Source organism: Galeopterus variegatus, unplaced genomic scaffold, assembly GCF_000696425.1.
Source record: "Galeopterus variegatus unplaced genomic scaffold, G_variegatus-3.0.2 Scaffold150, whole genome shotgun sequence".
Classification (NCBI taxonomy): domain Eukaryota; kingdom Metazoa; phylum Chordata; class Mammalia; order Dermoptera; family Cynocephalidae; genus Galeopterus; species Galeopterus variegatus.
Genome location: NW_007726261.1, coordinates 611586 through 638963, shown reverse-complemented (window position 1 = coordinate 638963; position 27378 = coordinate 611586). Strand labels below are relative to the sequence as shown.

The following is a 27378-nucleotide window of genomic DNA, read 5'->3' as shown; positions in this document are numbered from 1 at the left end:
AAACACAAGAACATGTTAGCATCTAACGGTGGTGAAGTGTGAAGAAACTGGCAGCTCTCACACTACCGGCGACACACTCACCAGGAGCACAAAATGGCTATCACTGCAAGCCCATAAATATGGGCAAAACTTTTGGCTCACTAATCCCGCCACCAGCAATTTATCCCAAAGGAGCACTTAAGCAGAAAAACTATATATATACTGGCCAATACTATTACATGTAGCATTTTCATTTTTTCCTTACAATAAATAAAGAAACTCACTTTTAAAAAAAAAACAACACTGGCTGATAACCCCCAAAACTAATCTAGTAAACTGTAGTAAGTCATGTGACGGGATATTGCGCAGCAATTCAACAGGACGTCCAGGGAGACAAAGAGCAGAATGACTATGATATAATGTTCAGAAGCAGAATACAAAATAAGCACATTAATAACCGCTGACACTTACTCTTAATGCTGATCCAAATACTTTTCTAAGCACATCACGGTTAATCTTCACAACAACCATATAAGATGAGTATTGGTCCCATCCTTATGTTTAGATAAGGAAACAGGCACTGAGGGATTTAAGACAGCCAGTAGAACTTGAACCCTGGCAGTCAGGCTTCGGCGTGTGCCCTGCAGGCTGTGACAACATATTGTCAACAACAGCAGCAGGCAATGCTGCATTCCAAGCAGAGACAGCTCCATACACTTGAAAACAAGAATCATACACCTATCTGCAGAAATGCAAAGTATCTCTGAGGCAGAATTACAGGCATTTTGGTTTGCTCAAACTGTCTTTACTGCTTTGCTAAATAATTAATTTTTTCATAATAGGCTTTTGTGTTTTCTTAAGTACCAAAGGGCCTTGTAGAAACAGAGTGCAATAATGCAGGTCTGGTCACACAAGAATATACCCTCGAAATACCTCAGGACGAAAAACCCTTTACAATTTCAGAGACACCCTAGAGGAAAAGGTTGCTCGGCAGAGGACTTGTCAATTATGCTCAAGCTCTGAGGACTGAATAACCTAGCTCGTGCTCAATTACAGCACCAAGGCAGCCACCTGACCCAATTACTAAATGAGGCCAGGGAAGCCACTTGGCGGGATGCGAGGGAAACGTTTGCTGCTCGGGGAGCACAGAGTTGATGAGCTCCTTGGCTAGGCTCTACTGGGGTTTGCAGGAGTCAAAGCGTCTGCTCTAGAGTAGATTCCTACATGCTTCACATGCTGGGATGGGCTTCTTAATCTGAACTTGAACCATTCTTATGATATATGCCCTTGGGATACCCCATATTATGGAATGAATTGTGTCCCTTCCCCCAATATCTATATGTTAAAGCCCTAACCCCCAATGCAAGTGTATTTAGAGACAGGGCCTTTAAGGTGTTAATTAAGGTTAAGTGAAGTCATAAGGGTGGAGCCCTGATCCCATAGGACTAGTGTCCTTATCAGAAGAGTGAGAGGAACACCAGGGATGCACATGCACAGAGGAAAGGCCATGTGAGGACACAGAGAGATGGCGGCCATCTGCAAACCAAGGAAAGAGGCCTCACCTGAAACCAACCCTGTCAGCACCTCAATCTTAGATTTCCAGCCTCCAGAACTATGAGAAAATAAATTCGTGTTGTTGAAGCCACCCAGTCTGTGGTCCTTTGTTACCGCAGCCCAAGCAGACTAATGTAGCCCGGGCACCCAGAACCACTCTACTTATTTCTCTCAAGATGACACAAGAAGTGAGAGAGGGCTGTGGAGACACAAGTCAAAGCCACTCTCCACTCAAAGTCTCTAAGAGTCCTGACCCTCATCTGTGCTGGCACACACATGGAGTAGACAACAGTGCTGTCCCCTGAAAACTTCCTAAATGTACAGCCACCGTGGAAAGCAGCACCCCATGCAGTCACCCCTAATCATCCACACACTACCAAATACTGAGGGCAAAATGGGCGCACACGGTGACACTTTTCTCCAGAGATTCAAGTTGTCAACTCTGTATAAGTCTCTACTTGCCAAAGATACCAAATAATGAAACAACTTAATTTCTAGAAAACCGTATGAGTAAAATCAAGGAAAGTCATCTAAATCCCTGCCATCAGCATAACTGAGTGGCTTCAGGGGAATGTTGTTGGTGAAAATGCACAGGCAGAGCCAGCAACTTCCCCAAAGACAGAAAGCAGTTGAAGGAGACCTGAGACTACACTGTATGTTGACCCCAAAGAGCCACTGACAAAGCAAATCATGTGTACTCGACAGGCCAGGACCTTGTCCCAGGGAGCAGGAAACAGACGCCTGCAGCCCTACATACATACCTAGACGAAGTGTTTACAAAGCCTAGGGGCCACCATCCTTTAAAAAACACTCATACGGGAAGAAATGTTGTCCTTTAGAGGAGCTACACCTTAGAGGCAGAATAAAGTCTCATCCACCTACACCCAGGTGTCACCCACACAGAGGCAGAATCATAGATGCTGGAAAGGCAACACATTAAATAACCACAAATCTTAGGAGCAGTCTCTTCTTCCCTTCTCCAACCCTGTTCATTCCTTCCAGGAAAGATATCTGAGTTTATCACTAGAAGACCTTCACCACATTTCTAACGCTCACTTGCTGGCCCATCTCTTCTCTTGGGGGGGTAAGGGGGGTGGATATGAAACTGTATTACTACTGTGTTTTTACCACCAGAATTCATGATATTGGTCTTTCCTCCTTGGCTTTTATAGGGCCAAAAGAGAGACATTGGCTACTTTGATAACTTTAAAGCAGATTCCACAAATGTCACCAACAGCACAACCTTTATAACCAAATCCAGCAGCAGAACTCCATTGCTGTCCTCAAGCAATAAAGTTCAAACCACCGTCACTGCGTGATTTTCCTGCTATACTTGATCAGCTGGACCCTGACACACGTCCTGATGGCACAATGTGGCAGGTTAGCTTCAACCCCTATTTTTTCCAGCACAATTCCCTTCGTGTGGGAAGCACCTCCAAAGGCACTGGCATTCATTCAGAGCCATCCCCAAGTGGGCATCCTCGTGCTGACTATCATGCCACTTCTGGTCCTGTCTGTGGCTGCTGCACTTCCTGGCAAAGTGAAGACCGAGACACTTGCCCACCCTGCGGGTGCCATGGACCTGAACAAGAAAGAGAAGCAGAACTTCCATCTCCCTCTTTAACAACGAGAGTGGCTCTCAGCCAGAGCTGGGACAGGTGACAATGGCCTGGCAGACTAATGACACCATTTCCTTTTCACTGTCTTTATTTTTACAGTTACCTGCTATTTAAGTCAAGTGGTTATAGTGGTTCTTCATTTACATAAACGATACAAGGTTTCCTTTTTAAGTAAAGGCATTCAGGTTTTTTTAAGTGCACCATTAAAAATAAAACAAACAACTATTGGGTAAGGAATGGTACAGTGGTAAACAAATGACTGAAATTTGAAAAATAGCAACCTACGTATTCTCCTACATCCGTGTGTCCCACACACTGGTGATCTATAAATATCTGCTCGGCTGAGTTCAAGGCTGAGAAGTGCTATAATAAACCATACATTACATTACACAAAGCGAGACCGTCATTCCCGCCAGCCTCATAGTGCCCACTCGTGTCCTGTGTCACCTTTGAATCACAGAATGCCAGCTGCCTCCCAAACCCCATCTTTCCTTCCTTAGCAATGAAAGCTCTTGTTTTTTCTTTTTTTATTATTGGGCACATCACCTCCTTTGCAGCCAGGGGAGGCCATGGAACTAACGTTGTCCAAAGACACAAGAGTGGGATACTGTGGGCACCTTCTAGGAAGGGTCCTTACAGCTGGAGGCCTCCACCTTTTTCATAACATGGGTCCATTCTGCAGTCAGGGGGAGCCATGGGCTCTTTTTCAGAAAATACACAAAGCACATAAAATTACAAAGAAAACTAATTATATTGAAATAGAATGATCCAAATGTAAAAAATAAAAGTGACATAGTAATATGTCACATTACATAACTTGTAATGTCCTTGTCACATTATATAACTACTGTGTTTTCAAGCAGAAATGACATTCTGATTTTTGTTTTCATGTTAGTCATTACAGGTGCCTCTGATTTTTATCTGTGACAAAGTCACCTATTTTATTAACACTGCTATGTTTTCTACAGTTTGCTGCTGCTTGCATAACTGAAGAAAATGCTAAATTTCAGTCAGAGGTTAATGAATAAAGTTGTAATTTTTACCCTAGCCAAGTTCAGACCCCAAAATCCTATCTCTGGAAATGGAGGAATACTCTCCTTTGCCCTCTCCTCTTTTCTGCTACCTGGGATGAGAATGGGATGGCTGGAGCTGAAACAGCTATATTGGTCTACAAGGCAAGATAGAAGGAGCCCTGGTCTCTGATGACCACGGAGCTACATTACGACCCCAATGTACCTACCTCTAGACAGAGAGATGAATTCCTATATCACTAAACCACAGTTGGTGTATTCCTTGTTATAAAAAGCCATTCAAACCTAATCTTAATTGCTATTATCTCTAATACTTTTTCTGGGTAGAGAAAGTTGGAAACAGTTTGAACCTGATCCCTAGCAATATTTATTCCTCTTGGAAAGACACATTCTTTCTTACTTACAAAAACCATTCCTTCAAAATTACAAAGGAAACCCAACAAGAATGCAAGGGCTCTTCACAAGTTCATGGAAAGATTTATATTATCTTTCAATTCTATTTTTCCATGAACATTTTGAGGTACCCTCTTAGCTCCTCTGTAGCTGACTGCCTTACAAGAGGCAAACCTCGAAACCTTGAACCACAGCAGTCTCCCTTCTCTCCCAATGCCACACCACCCCTGAAGCACATCCTTTAGAGAGCACACATGCCCAAGCACCACGCATTAACCACGGTTCTGGAAACCTACAACCACACACCATGCTTCGAGTCTACAAACAGGTACACACACCCTTTATCCCGCATTTACCAAAGTCCACAGTCACATAAGCACTGCACAAAGGCACTGCTGAGATATAAAGGCCCACAAGTCATCCCAGCATTGGTGGAGGCAGCTCAGAAGGTACTTACTGATTGTCATCGACTCTGGCACCGAGGCAGAAGGTAACAGGCTGCTCAGAGGACTACCCTGACCTGGAGAACTGGCTTCCACGCTGGGGAAAAGCAGGCAGAAGGAAGTTACACTCAGCTACTTAAAATGCACAACCTCACTGTTCAAAAAACTAGCAGGTGATAGGTTTATTCAGGTACATCTACTAGAAAGGACAGAAGGCAGCCATCTGAAATTAGTCCTCATTATCTGCAGATGCCATATTTGCAAATTCGTCTACTCACGAAAGTTTATTTGTTACCCCAAAAAGGCACTATTGCAGTCATTCATGAACGTGTATGTGCAAAGCAGCCAAAAAATGAGAGTCACCCAACACGCATGTTCTCAGTGATGTTCTGCTAAAACAATGAAGGTTTCAGCTCTTAGAATGTAAACAAGTGTCCTTTTCATGGTCTACTGAGTGACACATTTTTCACAACCCTATGTCTTTGATGGTGGCTTTGCTGTTTAAAATGGTTCCCAGCTGGCAGGTTAGCTCAGTTGGTTAGAGCATGGTGTTATGACACCAAGGGCAAGGGTTCAGATCCCTGTACTGGCCAGCTGCCAAGAAAAAAAGAATTAAAATGGTTCCTAAGTGTAGTGCTAAAGTGCTGACAAGTGTTCCTAGCACAAGAAGGCTGTGGTGTGCCTTTTGGAGAAAATGTGAGTTAGATAAGCGTTTTTCAGGCATGAGTCGGAGTGCTGCTGGCCATGAGTTCAATGTTAATGAACCAACAATACATATTAAGTAAGGTGTGTTTAAACAGGAACATACATAAAACCAGGATATGTATTGATCTGTTGATAAAAATGAAAGCTCAAAGGAACCTAACCCTGTACTTTCCCTAGGAGCAATGGTTCAGAGTTCACAGCAACTTTATACCTACTATGAATGATAAGTGATGGTAGATTTACAAAGAATTTGCAACATGAAAAAATACATCTTTCATGAAATAAGTAGGGTCATCATATGGTTAAACACACACACCTCCCCCAACTAAGAGGAAAAGCAGTAAAACATCAACAGTCTAATAGAGCTGGGGGTTAAGAGTGATATTTTTTTCGTTCACTGTTGCATTTTCCAAACTTTCTAAAATAAACAGCTAGAAGCCCTGGAAGGGTCTGGTGTCACCAGTCCTTTCTGACATTGCACTAACTCTTGCAAGCCTCCTACGAATAATGTTGTTTTCAGAGAGAAGATCCTTGTCTATTCCAGGCGAGACCAGGACACCAAGCATGGTTTGGGGTAGTCAGGAATTCGCATGCTAGAGCTAAGGTTGAAAATACAGATGTCAAAGGGAGACCTGGGTGTCCATCTTAGCTCTGCCACCAAACATCCAGTGACTTTGGGCAATTCAGGTTCCCTTTGAGATACTTTTATTATTTCCCTTGGAGTCACTGGGAAAAAAAAAGAAAAAGAAAACCTACATAGTGCTTATTACATGCCAGACAGTGTACTAAGCACGTCACAAATATTATATAATATCTAAGCAACTTAAATATTATAATAATATTAGAATTCTTAAATATTATCAAAAATTAACAGATATTTAAATAATGAAAATAATAATACAGGAGGTACTCATATATGGCCCAAAAGGCGTAAAAAATAATGGTGGTATGCAAATGAAGTTTGACAAACACTCTGTTATACAGTCTGAGGGAAAAACCATCTAAGACCCTTGGCCACTTCACATTCTGTGTTATAAAGATTAAACCAAACATAAATGTGAAGTAAGGCCTTGCTCTTTAATCCTCAAAGGTACCCTCCTATCTTTAAAAAGAAATAAAATGTAGAGTTGTGAACAGGATATCTCAATCCCAAAGGCAACCTGGTTTCTTAACATTAACCTGTACTGAAGTCCAGGCTCTGGGAGAACATGGTCCTCTGGTCCTGTCCCGTTCTCCAGGCTTCCGAGAGGGGCATCTGTGTAGAGACAGCAATCACAGAGAGAAGGTCAGATCTTTATTTTCATTCCATTTTCTCCATGAGACAAGGACACAATGCAGACACTGGCTCATCTGCTAAATCTACTGACTTAGAAATTTTTTCCCACCTGCACGCTGGATTTCAATCTGCTACCCATTTGATTTTTTTTCAGACATCCTCTCAGATTTAATATCAGTCACTGATAGAAGGCCCTATACTCCCACTTAACCTGCGACCTTTTGACTTTGAGCTACCTGGAATCATGCATGAAGTCCATATTCAGTGCCAACCTCAGAGGTGTTATCAAGGAATAATAAAACAGCTTTCTGTCAGAGAAAACTGCTCCTGCCTGTAGTGCCTGGAAATGGGCACTAGAGGGCAGCACAGTCGCTGACATCTGCTGCTTTCTAAAAAAGCCGCTTTCCCTGAATTAAGTAGCATTTGGGAAAGACATTCAAAAGAAGTGAGGCCATAAATAATCTCTAGAACCAACAGGCAAGAGACATTAACAATTCTCATAAATGCATTAGCTGCTGCTCAAGTCTCCTTCCAGGAAAGCATGCAAATCCACAAGCCTTGGGCTACACGGTGGCATTAAGACCAGTATCACCCAAGAGAACACTTGCTCATTCGAGAAATTCCTGATTTGTTGATGCAACTATGGAACCAGCCTTGTTTCAGGGACAGGGGATGCGGAGATGTTTCCCTGAGCCATCCTCTGCCCCAGTCCTTCTGCTTATGCCCGATTTAGTCATGTCAAGACCCCCCAGCTCTTAAGCGGCTGAACATAAGGGAACCTTAAGAAGAGGGGGAAAAAATGTTTTATAGCCTTTTCTTCTACTTTGCTGTCCCCATCAAGCTTCCACTCACTCCTAACTCCTTCAAGAAGTTCCAATGGGAAATAAACAGTGTCTGCTTCTCCATACCCCCTTCCTCGCCACCGGTATTGTAGTTAGTTTAAGGGTGTGGGCCCTGCCAACTGCCTGGGTTCGAGCTCCTGCTTCTCCACTTTAATTCAGCATGTTGCCTAGCCTCTTTGTGCCTCAGTATCCTCATCTATGAAATGGGATGGCAGTAGCGTCAACCATACATTTTAGTAACGCCTACCACATAATGAAACTTTACATTTTAACACATCTGAAACTCCATGAGAAGGCTCAGTGAGTGGTGGACATAACCGATCCCGGCTGTCTTGGGGTCTCATACTGCTCAGCTGGAACTGCTCTCAGAGGACCCAAGGAGCCCTTCCCTTGGTTCTGACCACCACCACCCCTCCTGCATGGAGCTCTCCTCTCTTGGCCGTCATACTACTTACTGTTCCGTGGCCTTCCTTCCCCGCCATCTTTTTCTCTGATTGCTGAGTAAGGGTGTCTCTGAATCATGACTCTGAAGCCCTCTGCCCCCTTGGCAAAATCAGCAAGGTCTTGGCTGCAGTTCTCACCTCTGTGAGGATAACAGCTCTCAAGCCTCACCTCTGGCTTTGATCTTGGTCTTGAATCCCAGTCCCACATTTCTAACTGCCTGCCAGAAAGTTCTGCTGGGACACCCCGCTGGACCTTCCTCCTGATCCCAACCTTCTAGTCCGACTGCCCACTCAGCTGGAAGCTAGAAGAGCCAGCTGGTATCTAAGACCAAATCATCTCCCGCTCTGCTCACAAGCCCTTTCTATGGCACGTAGTTCAAAGGCTCAATACTTCTAAGGGGCCTTCACAGTAGGTCCCCTCAGTTCTGTGTCATCCTTACTAATCTAACTCACACATGGCTGTCAGATTCTGCTCCCTGAAGTAAAGACAGGGACTCCAACACACACATGGCAAACCCATGGCCAACAGCACCCACCCAGCATTCCAGACACAATGCCAATGTCCCCCACTTATTTCCCACCAGCCCCTTCATGACACACGACCACACCCAGTTCACACCTGTGGCGCACCGGACGCGCAGTGGCACACAAAGCAGAAATGGTCCTTCTCATCCTCACGGCCCCTTTGAGACAGGCATTACCACCCTCTTAATTTTACAGATGAGGAAAAAGGCCCCAAGACCACAGAGCTGACAAGTGCGCAAATCTGAACCCAGGTCTGCCCTGTGGCAGCGCTGAGCCCGTGCCCACTTTAGCATGCAGGCTCTCACACAGCCGGTCTGAAATGCCTGCTCTTCCCGCCACACCTCCTGGTGCTACTGCCTCTACACCTCTGTCCACAGGGTGTCCACCACCCGGGTATCACTTTCCATGCCATGCGTCCACTCGCTCCAGCACACATGTGCCTCCGGCCACTGTGTCCATCACTCACATGTTCAGCCAAGGGTTGCTGGGCCCAGCACGGGCCCAGCACTGGCCAGAGCCAGTGTCACACTGGAAGCCAGCCAGACACAGGCCTGCCCTCATGGACCTCACAGGCCACGGGGACAGGCATTGTCAAGTCATCACACAAATACATCATTACAAATGGAGGTCAGAGCAACAGAGACACAGAAGGTTCATGACAGTGTGAACCACAAGGCCTGACCTGTCTGAGGAAGGGTTGGAGGAGCCTTCTCGAAGACCGTGACACTTGAGGTGAGACCTGAAGGTTGCACCCAGGGGTGCAGGAGGCAGGAGGAGCATGTGGGGGAAAAGGGCAGGGCTCCGCTGATGGAAGGAAGCAGGCTGGTGTGGCTGGGGGCACCGAGCAAAGGGAAAATGGGAGATGAGGATGTCGGGGTGAGGGAAGCCCTGGACAGCCACAGTGAAGATTCTGGATTTTACCTTCAGCGTGGTGGAAGGGTTTGGAGCAGAGAAATGGTGCGATCTGATTTATGTTCCAAAATAATCACTCTGGCTGGTTAACGAAGAATGGATAGCGTGGGGGACAGGGTAGAAGCTGACAGTGCTGTTAAGCTATTTTGCAATGGCCAAGGCAAAAGATATTGATGAATTAGAATAGGGTGGTGAAAGCAATCAGCATATGCTTGGCTCATTCATTCCTTTCTCCTTTATATCAGTTATTAAAATCATGTCCCCTGTCCTGTCCCTGCATGTAAAACTCAGCGTCCACCAACCGGGTATCATTTCCTTTGGATCCTCAGAGCCTAGCACGAGGACTGGCACAGAATGGGAACGCTGGGTGAGTCTGCCAAGTGTGGGACCTCAGGAAGTTTACCAGGGGGGTACCTTTTCGCAAGGATCCTAAAGGCCAGCGGGGAGCTACTTTCCCAGGGGAATATCTGGCTACTGAGAGTCCAGAGTGGGAGGAAGAATGCTAGGTTCTGGAGACCAAATCCCAACGTAAATGGCAAACAGCAACACCCCAAGAGCAGCAGCCAGCAGCCCTGGAGGTCTGATGGTTCTGAGAAGCCCAGCTAACGCATAAAGAAGCCACTGGACCCAAACAGACTGCCTACTGCACACACCGCACAGCCCAGCAGTAATTCATGAACTGAACGAGCCCCCTTGGTGGGGAAAGAGACATGGTGAGCAGGGAAGTTAATCCTGAGCTGGAGGCCGTGACAAACATTCAAAACTCCCCAGTGGTCCTAGACATACTTTGGGACCACTGCCCTCTCCAAGCCCCAACCCCTCTCAGACCTTCTGCCTGCATCTACACTGCCGCTGAATGGGCAATGGTGAGGTGACCATCCCCCAAGACCCTTGGCGGTATGGACCAAGGATGGTTCGGAGATGCAGGACTTCTGTGGCCTGGCCACCAGATGCCCCTCTCTGGGACCTGCAACTGAGGCCCAGTGAGAAGTTCTGGTTGAGACGGAAGGTCACATGTCTGAGGGATGATGTTGGCACCTCAGCCAAGCACAGTCGTCCCTCAGTATCTGTGGGGGACTGGTTCCAGGACCTCCGTCAGATACCAAAATCCACAGGTGTTCAAATTTCTGATGTACAATGATGTAGTACTTGCACATAACCTACACACATCCTCCCATATACTTTAAATCATCTCTAGCTTACTTATAATACCTCATAATGTAAATGCTATGGAAGCAGTTGTTACACTGTAGTGTTTAGGGGATAATGACAGGGGGAAAGTCTGTATTTGTTCAGTACAGACGCAATTTTTTTTCCCAAATACTTTCGATCTGCTGTTGGTTTAATCCACAGATGTGGAGCCCACAATACGGAGGGCGACCATACAGGCTAAAAGGGGAGAGGTGAGAATGAAGAGAGCATAGAGAGCAGGAGAGAGAAGAGATGGGCAAACCCCCTAAGGGAGGTGGGGAGCAGGATGAGGAAGATGTAGCCCCCCACCCCGTCAAGAGTCCCCTCCACTCCAACGTCCCAGCTCCCGGGCCATGGATGCCCACGAGATGTCCTGTCATGGCACTACTACAGGAAGCTTTCACAGGGCCTTAGTACGTGCTGGCACTCTCCCCGGATCAACTCAGGGATCTTCACCCCAAGTCTGAGCAGGAGGTGATATGATCATAACCACCCCTTCCTCATGGGCTGCGGGAAGGAGTCCAGCATTATTCGGGGTCAGTCACTTCACAGTGTTGGGCTCACCTTGAGGCTTACAAGAGCTGGCTTGTTATCATCACCATCACACCATCACCCTGTCTTCTAGATGAGGACACCGACAAACAGGGAAGAGGCAGGCACTTGGCACTCCTCCCACTAACCTCACTGTGCACAGGGACACTGATGATCAGAGCGGGCACATGCTCACACCTGCATCGCTTTCGAGCATGGGGACACATCTGACCCCCACTCTGTGCTGTGGCCAGGAAAGGGCCCAAACCTGCCTCTGAGTTCCTGCTAGCTCAAGCAGGTTTCTGGTCTCTGCCAAGTAATAAGGATAGTCTATCATCCAGTTCAGAATTTCAGAAGCTTCCTGAGCAGTTGGTGGGTCCCGATCACAATTTCCTAAATCTGGGCCCAGAGAAGGGGCGTTTGTTTCCTAGGAAAATAAGAAGGGCACCTGAGCCAAGACATCTCTGGCGCAGTGGTGCTCTGGGGACAGAGGCAGTGTCGGTGACTGAGCACTTATCTTTGCCAGGTACTGTGTCAGCTGCATTGTACACCCATCCCAACAGGAGAGCCAGGCTCATCTGTGTCCCCCCATGATCTAAATGTAGCTAAACACTAACAAACCACACACAAGCGTGCTCAACCATGTGGAATGGTATGGAAATGGTGGCCCTCAACCAAGGGCAGGTTTTAACCCAGCTACTCCCTGACCCCAAAGCACTCTTCTGCACAGAGTGCCAGGCCCTTCATGGATACGAGTTTAGTTACTTTCTCCCATCTCTCAAGAGGCAAAATAACAGTCACTGTTTATGGTCCAAGTTCGATAAGCCACTGGTGAGGAAATTAAAACAGACCTGAAGGCTCCCGGGTGACCTGTCAGCCAGTTCAGCCCCACACTCAAAATACCCAGCCAAAAGCAACTCAAATACCCAGGTTCAGGAACAGCAGCTAAGCCCTCTCTTCCGCATCTCAACAAGTCCCTCCTAGCCCTGAACCCCAGTGCTATCTGTACAGGTAACTCAATATTCCTACTGGTTCTCAGAGCCAAAGCTCTTATGGGAGGAAAAGAGTAATCTGGAAACACCCACCTGCTGGGCTAAAGGAGCCCACTCCACTGATGGGGAAGAGGACATCGGTGTCACCGTGCAGCACCTGCAGCGGAGCCCAGCCGTGCATCTGGGAGAGGCAGGTATTCCCGTCCAGTGACCTAAGGTGAAAGAACACAGCTGTGTGACAGGGCACAGAGCCCCTGAGGACTCGTGACTCACCACAAGCATCTGCTGGGCCTCCACATGTGCCCTCTTGGAACTAACCAGGCCATGACGTGGCTGAAAACAGCAGGAGGTGCACGCTGGGAGTCAGGAACATGTAGTCCAGATCCAGACTTCTTGCATCCGTTCTTTCAACCCATGCTAGCTGAGCACCTGCTGTATGACAGGCACTGTGCTCGCTGCAAGGGGAAGGAGGCAGCACACAGTTTTACCCTGCCCTCATGGAGCTCACAGTCTGGTGGGCGGCAGGACAGGAATCAAATACTCCTGCAGGGAAGTATAAAACAGCAGCTAGGATTCACAGAGCCGGTCAGGCAGGTCATGGAAGGCTTCCGTGAAGAAGAGAGGTTTGAGGAGAGTACAGAAGGAAGCAAGAGCCCCTGAGCAAAGACGGGGGACAAGAGTGATGGAGGGGGAGGGAAAGCAGGTGCAGAGTGCTGAAGCAGGACGAAGCGCACTATGCTCCAGGTTCCGAAAAGGTGGCAGCCCTGTGACCCTGGGCTAGTGCTGCCTCGCCTCACTGGCTCTCAGGTCACATCTGGTCCTTTCCAAGAAAGGGGGTCAGCTCAAGTATTAACCAGGTTCATATGATCTGTTACCCTGCCACCTTATCCACAAAGCACAGAACTAATATGTACGATCTTTGTAACTCCAGGCTGATTTAGTCAGTTTGTATAAGAGAGGACTTGCCCAGTGCAGTACTTGCCTCTGGGCAATCAGGAAACACTCACAAATACCAGGATCTATTTATGTGGTTTATTAAATCACTTTGTTAACTCAGTAGATAAGGAAGACCGAAGCAGATCATAATCACACCTACTTAATAAAGGAAGACAAGAGGGGAGGGAGAGGGAGGAAAAGAGAATCCAAAGAGATTATGTGGGGCTGGCTGGTTGGCTCACTTGGTTAAAGCCCGGAGCTAATAACACCAAAGTCAAGTGCTGAGATCCTCCCACCAACCAGCAAAAAAAAAAAAAAAAAGAGATTATGTGACTTGTCCAATGTCATCAGACATAAGCAAGAGAACCAAGGCTGTGGGGATCAGAGCTCAGATCTTCCAAATCCAATTACAACAGATCGCCCACCTCCTACCTTCCTGCCACCAGGGGACATTACTTATATAGTTCTTTATTTAGAGAGGGGGTCAACAACACTTTTATGTAAAGGACCACAGAGTTAATAATTCAGGCTTTGTGGCACACTCCTCTTTGTTGGTATTCCTTTATGACCATTTAAAAATGAACCAACCATTCATAGCTTGGGGGCAGATTCAGCCTGCAAGCTGCTTGCCAACTCTTCTTTTGGAGGCTTGTCATGCAGTCTCCTTTCAGCCCTCTCCAGCTTTTAGCCATACATTTGGCACTGAGAGAGAAACAGAAGAGGAAATAATCCTAACAGAATTTTTCAAAATTTATCTTTTTTTTTTTTTTTTGGCGGCTGGCCAGCCTAGAGATTGAACCCTCGACTTCAGTGTTATCAGCACCATGTTCTAACCAGCTGAGCTAACCAGCCAGCCCTAAAATTTATCATTTAATCCTGCAGGTAATGCAATAAGATTTCAGAAAGCAGTTTGGGGGCAAAAGAGGAGATGCTCCCGCCTGTATCTTGGCAGCAGAACCTGACTTGGGCTGGTCTTAGGTGAATGTGGCTGTGCCTCTAGAATCTGTTTGGAGCAACCCTCCTGAGACTCAGAGCCGGCAGGTGGTGACTGAGGGGCCCAACACCTACACACAGTCAGGGACGCCCTCTCAGGAGAAGGCAGCAAAAACTGCCAGTCCTTCCCCAGCCATTCCACTGGCTCTGGGCAGGTGGGATTTTCTATTTGTTTCTAAGACAACCCTTGCCTCTCCCCAGCAACATAAGCGAAAGCAAGGTGAAGCCAGGGCCCAACAGGACGAGGTTTGGAACCCAAGAGAAAGTGGCACCCAAGAGCTACTGCCTGAAAATTAGTTCCATTAAAGTGATTCCTTAGGCAAAGAATGGCACCACGGATGGCTTAGAAACCTAATAATGAGTGTCGCTTTCCATCAGCAAAGTAAGACACTCATTTCAAAAACTAGACAATGCCATAAAGAGGGAAAAACAACAGCCATAGCCACATTACCCAAAATTAGACATGGTTTCCTGAGCATCTTTCTGCCTTCTTGCTATGCACGCTTTGCTTCACACTGTTGTAATGAAACTGAATGTAGAAGTTTATGTCCTGTCTCTCCCATTCAATATTAACTCATAAGTTCATCTTCATACTACTGGATTCTCTTAAACATCATTTAAGATATTTAACATCCTAAACATTATGATGTTAAGGCTTAAACTGGGAAACAGACTGCTGTTAACTGTTGCCTGTGGTTGCACATTTAGGTCAGCTCTAGTATTTTGCTTGTCTGAATAAGGACTTTGGAATCTAGATGCAGCAACCTTTCCCCGGAGCTGAGAGTGTGTCCTCAGGGCAGATTCTCAGCTGTGGGATTGCTAAATCAAGTGGGATAAACATCTTAAGGCTCCTGACATTCTATCAAACTGTTTTCCCCCAGGGCTACCAACTGCTACCAGCTGTCTATGAGGACAGTCCCTGTGCACCCCTCTTGCTGCCTCATTCATTCCACAGATGTGGACTGAACACCCACTATGTGCCCAGGACTGAGGACCCACTGAAGGCAAGCCTGCCCCCACCCACCAGGGCAACAAGCTGGGCCTCACCTTTTATACTGTTCTCATTTTATACTGTCCTGGCAAAGATGATGGGCAAAATACAGTGTCTTGTTTCATTCTGCATTTACTTAACTGCTGGTGAGATGTGACATTTTTTCATACATTTGTAATTTCTTTTTGTTTTCCTCCTCTGTAATTCTTTTTGAATTATGTCCCCCCGCCTCCATCCCTACTGGTGTCATAGAGCACATATTAAAGTAATAGAAAAAAAACCCTTTTTATCATAAAGATATTATACCCTTTGAAGAAAAAAACAAAAAGTAAAGCTAACACTTGTGGTAAATACTGAGGCAGGAGGAATAAGATTTTTCCTCAGGCATCAATGAATTGGCTTAATTACCAGTACACAGGAGTACGCCCAACTTGTGGCCAATAGATCATCTTAAAGACAACCAGAGGCTATTGCAATCCACAAGGAGCTTCTCCTGGCCTGGCCACATTCCCCACAAACATCTGCTGTGTCCCAGCCCCCTTCACCATTCCGTAGAATCAAAATCAAAGTATTTGGTTACATTAGCTTAGAATCAAAATCAAAGTATTACTCAGTAGGCCCTCTCATCATGCCTCTGCTCCTTCCCCAGGGGCTCTACAGAATTTTCGATCAAGAGAGGCTCAGGAGAGGCTGTCCATAGTCTGCGGGAGGCCCAATGGCCTTGGAGGGCCCGGGCCCCCGTAAGGGTCTCCTGCACTGTTTTGTGCTTTTACACATCACAATGGTAGCAGCTACCTTGGCTGGCAAGCTGACCTCCCCCTCCAGGCTCCGCTCAATGGCACCAGTGGGATAGAAAGAGGAATGACTATATTTGAGGCCAAGAACCCATGGAGTAAATCAACTCAGAGATGTACTCATTACGGAGTCACAGAATGCATGTGGCCTTTCCTAAAAGGCCCAGAACAAGCACCAAAGGCAGGTGTGATGGTTCATTCCATGTGTCAACTTGGCTAGGCCATAGTACCCAGATATTTGGTCAAACATTATTGTAAATGTCTCTGTGAAGGTCTTTTTCAGATGAGATTAACATTTAAATCATTACACTTTGAGTAAAGCAGATCACCCTGCATAATGTCGGGTGGGCCTCATCCAGCCAGTGGAAGGCCTCAGTAGCAGGACCAACCTCACCAGAGGAAGAAGGAATTCTGCCAGCAGATCATCTTTGGAATTGAATTGCAACTCTTCCCTGGGTCACCAGCCTGTCCTCCTACCCTGCAGATTTTGCCAGCCTCAACAAGCATGTGAGCCATCCCTTAAAAGAATTCAAGAGAGAGACAGAGAGACAGAACAGAAATAGATAAAGATGGAGGTAGTGATAGAGATAATGATAGAGTGAGAGCAAGAGAGGACACACACACACACACACACACACACCCGTCACTTCTGTTTCTCTGGAGAACCCTGACTCATACAGCAGATCACAAGACTTGGATCCCAGGTACAAAAACATTCACAACCTATGAACAAGAGCAAAGCTGCTGAAAAGCTACCATAACAAATAATTCAGGAACAGAAAAGAGCCTTATGCATGAAAATGGGTTTTTTTTTCTTCAAAACAAAACAAAATAAAAATACCAACAACCTAAATACTCAACAGTGGGGGAAATCTTTAGCAAGTCATGACAGAGTGGTCTGATTGAATAGCAGCTGTATTAGTCAGGGTTCTGCAGAGAAACAAACCCAACAGGATTTTATAATGAGGTATTGGTTCACATGATTATGGAGGCCAAAAAGTCCCATGACCCACAGATCTAGGAAAGCTGGTAGTGTAATTCAGTCCCAGCCTGCAGCCTGAGAACTAGGAGAGCAGATGGTGTACATCCTAGTCATAAGGCAGGAAAAGACCAGTGTCCCAGCTCAAGCTGGCAGGCAGAAAAGGAATGATTTCTCTCTTCCACCAGTTTTTGTCTATTCAGGCCCTCAATGGATTGGATGACACCCACCCACATTGGGGAGGGCAATGTGCTTTACTGAGCCCACTGATTCAAATGCTAATCTCATCGGGAAACATCCTCACAGATACACACAGATCTAATCTTCAATCTGGACACCTAGCGCCCTGTAACACCAAGGTCAAGGGTTCAGATCCCCATACCGGCCAGCTGCCGGAAAAATTAAAAATGTAATCTGGGCACCCCATGGCCTAGCCAAGTTGACACAAAAAATGAACAATCACATCGACCAATGGATATTCATAATTACGTAGAAACACAGAAAACACGTGACGGTATAAACTTTGGAGTACTGCATATCCAAACCTAAATCCCAGCTTTGCCAATTGCTTTGACAAATGTCAACTCTCTATGGAATCCTGTTCTTTCATCTATTAAATGGGAGTGATACCAACTAACCTCCCAGGGTTGCTGCTAAATATTACAATAAGGTATATAAAGTGTCTTGCAGCATCTGGCATATCACAGATGATCTATAAAGTAATACTACTAACACAAGTATCCATGTGAATGAGTAAAAATTTTTTTAAAAATTAGGCATGTTCTCAGGAGAAAGGAAAAAAACTAATACTAAAACAACATGAAAATGAAAAACTCAGGGCTAAAGGCATACTGTGTGCCTTAATAATGCCATGTCACACGGAAAGATACATTTCCATATATTCATTTTACACATTAATGAGCTGGATTTTGAAGTCAGCCATGATCACATGATGGCACTGTGCACTATACAGCCTAAGTAAGGAGGTAACTAGCTTATCTGGCAGTAAGAATAAGACAAGTGTAGTACAGCAACAGCAGCAGCTGACCTGTGTCTAACTCAATGTGCCAGCGCCTGTGACAAAGCCCCACACCACCTATCCCATCAACTCAACAACAACCCTACAAAGCAGGTGTTGTGATTCTCCGGGGTCTCAGGTGAGGCCACAGGCTCTGGGAGGTGAAGTAACTCACCCAACCTAGTCCAACCTAAGCCCGTGCCAAGTAAACAAGGACCCAGGCTGTCTTGACTCCAAGACCCAAGCTCACACAAACTGTGCCTTTCTGCTTCATGTCTCCACCTGCATCAGCCCCGCCCACAGGTATAATCTACAGCAGCTCTGGGGTTAAGGCAGCAAGTGTGAGCAAGTTATTGCTGCTGTTCACAGCCCTGCAGATAAACCCAGAAATCACCAGCCCGCAACTATTCTCTAGACTAACCTTGCCTTCCTCCTGAGCCACCTGCGCTAGTGGTAAAACAGAGACACAAGGAAAACCCAGTCAAAAAACGTACATATAAAGCATGGGTTTCAAGGCAGATATCTTACACTAACGTTGTAATAAGTAGCTTCAAGTGTACTCCCTTCCCCTCTCTTAGTTCTCAGGAAACAGCAAGCTCACGCTCCTTCCTCTTACATCAAAATCTGGAAAATGAATACTGCCCTAAGCAAATATAAAACTTGCATTCTTACTTCACCCAATGCTGCAGAAAGAGAAGCGGTTAACATAACACCTTTCATTAAAAGCTCAAGCAGAAGAACTCACTTCTCAGGCGACTGCAAGTGGCCCACGCGCTTCCTTCCTGATGAGTTCCCGTACACATCATCCCCGTTTTCATCCACATTTTCATCATCGATGCTTTTCACATCGAGCTTCTGGTACCCAAACTCCCCATTCAAAGACAGAGAATCAATTTTCCATGAGTTGCTGCTCTGACTTCCATTGGAATTTGGCCCAAAGGGGCTTTCAAAGGCAGACAAGATATTGACCGAAGAGCGGTCGGAGTTCTCTTCTGAGCTCTCCCCTGCCCCAGGTATCTTTTTAAAAACATCCCCAGAGTTCTGCTCATCTTCCTCATCATCAAATGAGATAATGTTGGTCACCTTCTTTTTCTTCTTCCGCTCCTTTTTACATCTGGCATCTGGCAAAAGAAATGTTATGGTAATAAGAAAAACTAAGTGAGACAAAAAAGTAATCAAGCCATCTCACTTCTAGGTTACAGAAAATCCTCTACTATTCTATTGAGAAATAAGCTTATGATAAATTCAGATTTTTTTAAACTCTCGAAAAAAAATTTTTCTACAGAAGACTGAGCAAAACGGATGTGGGTCTCTACCTCTGATTAAAATACACACACCACAGAGAATACATTAAAACTGCTCTTTGTAAGCAATCACTTTGATTCAAAGGATGCTATAATTACTGAAATGATTTTTATTGTTTCACTTTGGAAAATATTCTCATGGCTGGCAGACAAAACCAGGATAACCAGTTTGGGGTTTATAGTCGATTGTTCAATGACCACAAATTCCTACTGCCCCTGGACATGCCCCTTTGCAATGGGACTTTGCTGCCACTCCCATCCAGAGGTGGTATCTATTTCTGCAACCCCTTGAATCTGAGCTGGCTTAGTGTTCTGCTTTTACGAAGAAAATGTGGCAGAAATGATGGTGTGTGAGTTCTACAGCCTAGGTGTCAAGAGGTCTCACAGATTCTGCCTTCACTCTCTTGGACTGCTGCCCTGACACCACTATGTAAAGAAGCCAGTTTAGCTAACCGGAGGATGACAGGCCGTGTGTAGACCTGAGATGCCCAAGCACCAATTCCAGACACATGAGTGGGGCCATCTTGGATCTTCCAACACAACCACCAGCTGCATGCAGCCCCCTGAGTGAGCCCAAGGGAAATCAGCAGAACCACCACCATGCCATCCCACAGAAACATAAAAAAATAAGGGACTATGGTAGTTTTTAGCCACTACATTTTGGAGTTGTCTGTTACACAGCAAAGACTAAGTGAAACGGAAATCAAAATTGCCTTGGTGACCAGTGCTAAGATGAGCCCATCTGTTTGCCCATCTCAGTCATCAAACTTAGATGTGAGACTTCGAGACAATTCCAAAAAATTTAACCCATCTAAACCAAGGTATGATGTGGTGATGCCTCCCCAGGGTACCACACTCTGAAATAATTTCAAAAGCTGTGTTCCAAAAATGGATGGGACTGATACTCCTTTGGATATACAAATTTCAGTGTCTGTTACACAAAGCCCTCAACAGTCCTGTTTCCTACGTCATTCATGTGGGGGTCTCTGCTTGAAAAGGAGAGGATAAGACAGATAAAGTCACTGTGTACCAAAGAATCCATGAGATTCTGAGTTTTCAACATTATTAATAACTCCAAAGGGATGGCCATGGTTACTGCCTTGTTTAAGGGATTTGAGATTACTGGGACTAAGAACTTAAATCCAAAATTTCCAATTTTGCTATAGCAACATCCTAAGGTCTCGGAAAGCTCAAGGGGTATTATAAATGTCTTGCAAAATTTGTCTTAACTGAACCAACTTTCTTTTGCTCCCCCACAGCCTAGAGTCAAAGCTGATAAATTCCTCTCATCCTTCAGGCCTCCACTTACATATCCCCCCAACAAGGGAAGCCCAATAGTATACACTCTCCACAGCACCCTATGCTTGGCTTTCACCCTATTTATCATAAGGTAGTAAATTATTTGTGTAATTTTTCATTAAGTATCTACCCCCAACCATCCCAAAGGAGACTGGGTTAACTGCTGGCAATCTGTCTGTCTTACTTAGCTCCCTACCTAGCACATAGAATACAACAGATGAGCCAATGAATAAATGGAAGGAATAAACGAATGAAGATCAGCCTCATCTGGCTTCCTGTGACTATCCCACCCTCACTTTTGCTCTGACTGAGCTCTTTTGGGTTAGAGCACAGCCTTATAACACCAAGGTCGGGTTCGGATCCCCATACCAGCCAGCCGCCAAAAAGAAAATGCAAGAGCATCAGGTTTTGTTCTCCTTGGAATGACTTTCAGATGATAAGGTTTGTCCACGTCAGCCACACTCCGCTGTCCTTTCAACTGACTGTTCCCCCCACACACACACATTCCACCTCAAGGGTCTGTTCTCACTCACCGGCACTGACATTCTTGGACACGACAGGCAGAGGGTCGGTCTCCTGTTCAGGTTTGATGAGAATGGAGACAGCAGAGGAGGCTGTGATCTCCCTGAGAAGGCTGCTCACTCCTTGCGTGGATTCCTTCAGCAAGGAGGTCACATTCTGTGTTGACTCCTTTAAGAGGTCCGAGACAGTGGGAGCAAACTTACTCTGCCCATTTAAATCCTTGTTGTCGATGTTAATTGCAAAGAGGATGGAGTTCAGACCTGCCCAAAAAAAGATGTGTTTGCTGTTGAGCAGTCAAATGTTCAACACGAGAAACAAGTTGCAGACAATATAGTACACAAGAGGATACACACTGTATTTAAACATTTATAAAAACATCCCACAGAACTGGGGCCAGTAGTTGCCAGCTATCATGGGAACTGAGCCTTTCCCTAGTGGTCAGGAAGATTCTCTCCCTTAGGTTAGGAAGACATATAAAAATAAGCCAACCAGGAGGAGGTGAGGGTATACATTCTGGGGTCAGACTGCCTAGGGTTGAATCCTAGCACTGCAACATACTAGTTATGAATCCTTGGTCAAGCAACTTACAATCTCTCTGAGCTTCAGTTTCCTTATCTGTAAAATGAAGACAATATTATCTCCCTCAAAGGGTCATAAGTATTAAAGATAATCACTCACCAAAAACAGCTCAATAAGCAATAAAAAATGTGCAACAATAACATCACTATTATCACTTTAAGCAAAAGTTTATACAGGTATCTTAGGGCCTACAAAGGAAATCATGGTCAAACCATGACTTTTTCTCACCAGTGGACAAGATTAACACAACCCTCACTATGTGGGATTTAGTGTAAACTTCCAGGAAAAAAAAAAAAAGGGATGCAACAAAGAATTTGGAAGAAAGAGGCAAGTTGCCCACTTCTGTCCAGTTGATTCCACCTTTCACCCTCTGAACAAGAGTCAAACAGCAGTTTCACAATCCACCAAGTAACAACAATCCGAGGCCATCGTAGTGACAGATCATGCATGAACATGACTCTTTATCACACAATTCTCTCACAGCTCTTTAAAGGTGACTGCTGAGTTGTCAGGATTTCTACCTCCCCAAGGAGGATAGTAAAGATTACAAAGCTCACAGGATCTTCCCCAGATCACCAGCCAGGGAGGGGCAGAACCAGGATTCAAAGGGAGGTCTCCCACCTCCAATTCCCTGGTGCTTTATATTTATACCTGCAAAGTCACAACCATAAACCTTCAGCTCCGTGCTTCCTCTGCTAGGGCATCAAATTCTAGATAAATGGACCCAGCACTCAATTCCACTTTAGAGGATAGCAGCGAGTGACTCATTAAGTTGGTAAAGGATGAGAAAACCACAGCATCCCTGGGGGTTGTAAATATACTCCCAGGCAGCCTGGGAGTATATTTGCTCACTGAGTTCCACAGGACCCATCACCCCAGGCTTGGCCAGGCTTACCAGCCGCCATGGTGGGAAGCATGCTAGACCTTTCTTCATCCATCACAAAAGACCAGTCTTCATAAAAAGTGCTGCAAATTGAAAGAGAAAAGGAAAACATTCTTAATAGTGGTTTGGTTCTCTGTGTCCATTAGCCCAGCAATTCCATTAGATGGCTCTCTGGAAGATCTGTGCCTAGTCATCCCAGAGAGGATACCGTGTATCTGAAGTCTGTGCTGATTTAAAGCTTCTGGGTAAAAACAAAGGACTGAACATACATATCCTACAACTTCCTCATTGGTCCCCTGAGATGCCAAGTTTTATAGTACTGAAATAGACATGATATATATATGTATTTATAAAGCAGCAAAGTAGAAAAGGACAGAGGGGTAAATTCCACTCAAGCAATGTCCCCAAGAGACAGACAGGAAATTCAAATTGGTCAACAAGGCTTGCCTAAGTTGGCTAATGCAAGAGACCATTTCAGAAAAAAATTATAGAGTTCCATGGCCCTATCAGCCAGAGCAAGGACATAAAATACCTGCTTGGGCTATGACATGAAAGCCCAAGTTATCCTTGGAAAGGGCTGAGAGGCTAAAAAGGCCTCAAAAATCTCAATGGCAGTTGGGGTAGTGGTTCAAAGAAGCCTATAGGGCCTGTCCAAGGTCATCTGGCCAAAAAATGGTACAGCCAGGGCTTAAAAGCAGATCTACCATGTCCAATTTCCAAGCTCTTTATATCACTCCCTGTTAAGTAATAACAACCAAATATCCTCAATGCCATGACTTCCACACCAGGTCATGGAATTCTAAATTAATGGAGTTAAAGCTCAATTTCACTAAAGCAAAGTCAGTGATGAGTGACCTGCATGTAGTTCAGTAGGAGACAAGAAAAAGTAGCTGCAGAGGTGACCGAATACAACTAACAGAAAGAGAGGAGAGACACATTTCCAATATATTCACCCAGCAAAATGTTAGTGGATACACAAACCACATGTTCAAGCTGGCATTTCAACTATACCTCTGATTCCCAAAATTGTGATCCTTTGAAAATCAGAGCCAGTTTTCATGTGTGTAAATAAATTTGGTTTCCCCACATTGAGTTAGAGAAGTGGCTAGTGATTCAGGTAAGCCCATCTGTGATACTTAACTACTAGATTCACTTCAACTTCCCACTGTTAATTCAGCTTTGATACTGAGTATGTAACTGAACTACTTGCAAATGATCTGCTGCAAAGAGCTTCACAAAAATTCATTTTAAGAAACATGAGTATGTTCTCCTTAACTAAAGCTGGTGAATGCTCTAGAGGTACAGACATTCTCAGCCTCCCAACTCAGACACTGAGCAGGACACAGGTACAGTCAGTGCCAGCTGTCCTGGCTCCCGGCCCTCCCATTCCAGACCCAAAGAGTCTGACATAGGCGTCATGGGCACAACCAATGGGAGAACTTCAAGGGTATTTTTAAGAGCCCTGGTGCACAATACCAAGACACCTGAGAAACTACTCATACAGAGGTGACCACAGCAGCAAAAGAAGCAGAACAGACATGAGTCAGGGAACACGCAGCAAGATATGAAATCAAAAGCCTACATCACAGTACTGAAGAAATGCCAGTTTATTGAATTAAATGAAATTTCACTGTCAAGGATCTGGGCATTGCTGATTTGGAAGTTATTCAAGGAAACAGGGCAGGATTGATCAATGTCCCTCTGTATCATCAGAAGACAAAAAATATGTCCAGTCCATCATTCTCAGAGGAAAAATTGCAGCCAGAGTTAGAGCAAGAAAGATCATAAATATTACAAGTGGAGGAAAAATGACAGGAAAGAAAAGACCGACATGTTAGCAGAGTTATCTCTGTGTAAATTATGAGTGATTTTTTTTTTAATCCCAGTGGGCTCTACAGCATTTTCAAATGTTTTTAAGAAAGCGTGTTTGACTATATGATCACAGACTCATATTCAATGTCCTCTCCCCACCCAGCTGTGCTCAGGTGTGGCCATGTGACTTGCCACTGTGGGCAGAAGCTTGAAGAGCCAGTGCTTAGTTCAATCATATATCCTTTTCCTATTTTGACAATCATGAAAGCATTTGTAGAGACAGAGCCTCTGGGACCTAGGTTCCTGAGATGAGAAAGTCCCTGCTCAGCCATGATGGATATGTAGCATCAGGAGGAAATAAACCTGGGTGTCTCATGCCACTGAGGATTTTGTGGTGTTTGTTACTGCAGCATAACCTAACCTATACTAACTGACAGAGTGAACTTTATCTTTATAATCAAGAAAAAAGAAAACATAATAAAACAGAGTTTTTAATAAAAACAAATGACTTCTTTCCCCAACTTAACACTACCATAATTTTTTTCAGTCAGTTTAGGATTGGGTGAATGAAAGAATCCCAAATTAAAACTCCATACAGTGAAGAACAGCCTGTATCCTAAAAAACAATAAACAATGATTAAATAATACACATTGATTGAGTGCTGGTTTCACAGCAGGTACCATGCTGAACTCTTTACAGGCATTTTCTCATTTATTCCCAACCAACTGTCCCCACAGCACATCCAAACAAATTGGGGCTGTAAGAGGGGAACCCACTTGCCCCAGGTGGATGGTCTGGGATGCAGATTCAGGTGGGATGACTCTAGATTCCTTGATCTTCACCCCTCGGCTCCACCCCCTCCCAGAACCCGCCGGCCCTGGCACCTGAGCCTGCCGTGGTCGGCCAGGAGCATGTGCAGGTAGCGCTCCAGGGAGTGCTCGTTGAGGGCACAGCGCAGCCAGGCCCGGCCGCGGCCCACGTCCGAGGCGATGTGGCGCAGGGAGTAGAAGCGCTGCAGCTCGTGTTTGTTGAGGACCTCCTTCACATAGTACCAGAACACGGGCTCTGGGGAAAGAGGGCACAGGTGCTGTGTCACTCAGTCTGGGATGCTCATTGATTTTAGAGCAATGGTCCCAAGGCAACTTTTTAGATTATAAAAGCACATCCCAAGCACAGAAAAGGTAAGAGATACAGAAGAGTATATCAGAAATAAAAATGACCCCAAAACCCACCATGCAGAGATGACCATTGTTAACATTTTTAAAACTTCCTTTTGGTCTTTTTTTCCTGCACTTTTCTTTTTTATGCAAAATCGACATTTGTGCTAGACTGAATTATGACCCCCAAAGATATTCACATCCTAAACTCTGGACCATGTGAATGTTACCTTACACAGCAAACAGGTCTTCGTAACTGTGATTAAGGATCCAGAAATGGGGAGACTATCCTGTATAAGCCCTGTGGGCCTGCTGTAATCATAAGTATCTTTATAAGAGTGAGGCAGAGGGAGATATAATATAGAAGAGAAGGTGATGTGACCAGAGGAGCAAAAATTAGAATGATGCAGCCACAACCAAGGAATGCTGGCAGCCACCAGAAGCTAAAAGAGGCAAGGAATGGATTCTGCCCTGGAGCCTCCAGGAGGAACCAGCCCGCCATCATCTTGACTTTAGCCCAGTAAAACTGATTTTGGACACCTGGCTTCCACAACTGTAAGAGAATAAATCTGTTTTGTTTAAAAGCCACCAATTTTGTAGTACTTTTTTACAGCCATAAGAAAATAGTATAACATCATATTGTATGAGCATATGTGCACATACAAATGCTCCTCCACTCTCAATGTGGTTACATCCCAATAAACGCATTGGAGACGAAAATACTATAAGTCAAAAATGCATTTAATACCCACCCATCATAAGTTGAACAATTCTAAGGCAAACCATTATAAGTCAGAGACACTCTGTATATATGTATAATTCTGTATCCTGGTTCACTTATTTTCTTATCTAGATAATGAACATTTTTCCTATTACAATAAAAGTCTCTGAAACATGATTTTCTGATGGCTTCCCAGTGAAACATAACTTAACTATTCCTCTAGTACTGGAAACATGATACACTGCCAATTTTCCCTCCATACAGCAATGAACATCTTTATACATAAATAATTGTCCTCATTTCTAGTTTCTTAGAAGAGATTTCCATATGTGAAATTACTGGGTCTGAGCATAGGAATAGATTCAAGGCTTTAATAAAAAGCTAAAAAAGTTTACTTTTATCCATAAAATAGTCACTCTTACAACTACTTGCATCTCCTCACATCCTACCTTTTTTTGTAACTGTAAGTATGTATGTAATTTTATGACCAGTTTTCTTAACATTGGTTCATCAACACTTTTTCATGCTGCCAACAATAAAAGCAGCAACAGCAGCTACTATTTATCGAGCATTAACTTTACACCAGCCATTGCACTAAATACTTTATTTCTGACCTCATAACAGCCAAGGCCATCTCCATGTCAAAGACAAGGTCTTAGGTCTGGACAAAAGAAGTAACTCGCCCAGAGATATACAGTTAGTAAGCAGTTCAAGAGAAAGGAACCTCAAAAAAAAAAAGAAAGAAAGAAAGAGACCTCAGAGCTAACTGCAAACCACTGAACCACGCCGCCTTGCCAAATGAGGGGACTCTACCTTCTTCAAAATGATCATGTCCACAACTGCTTAATATTCTAGGGGGCAAATCTGAATCTCTGCAGCCAGACCCAGCTTCCAATCCAGGAGCTAACCAGGCTCACAGACCCCTCTGAGAAAGTGACAAAGTATTTGAACCT

At 44.9% G+C, this 27378-nt stretch overlaps 1 protein-coding gene across 1 annotated transcript in view; it reads right to left on the bottom strand.

Annotated features, from left to right (window-relative positions):
- Positions 1-27378, bottom strand: part of LOC103607302 (sorting nexin-29) — a gene marked incomplete at its 3' end in the record, with an annotated part of 379169 nt that overhangs the window by 295908 nt on the left and 55883 nt on the right. The window contains exons 5-11 of the mRNA XM_008591823.1: positions 25432-25612; positions 22747-22817; positions 21284-21532; positions 18893-19268; positions 12530-12648; positions 6904-6979; positions 5034-5116 (exon numbers count right to left, since the gene is read on the bottom strand). Coding sequence (XP_008590045.1) covers positions 5034-5116; positions 6904-6979; positions 12530-12648; positions 18893-19268; positions 21284-21532; positions 22747-22817; positions 25432-25612 — 1155 coding nt within the window. The remainder of the gene's footprint in view (positions 1-5033; positions 5117-6903; positions 6980-12529; positions 12649-18892; positions 19269-21283; positions 21533-22746; positions 22818-25431; positions 25613-27378) is intronic.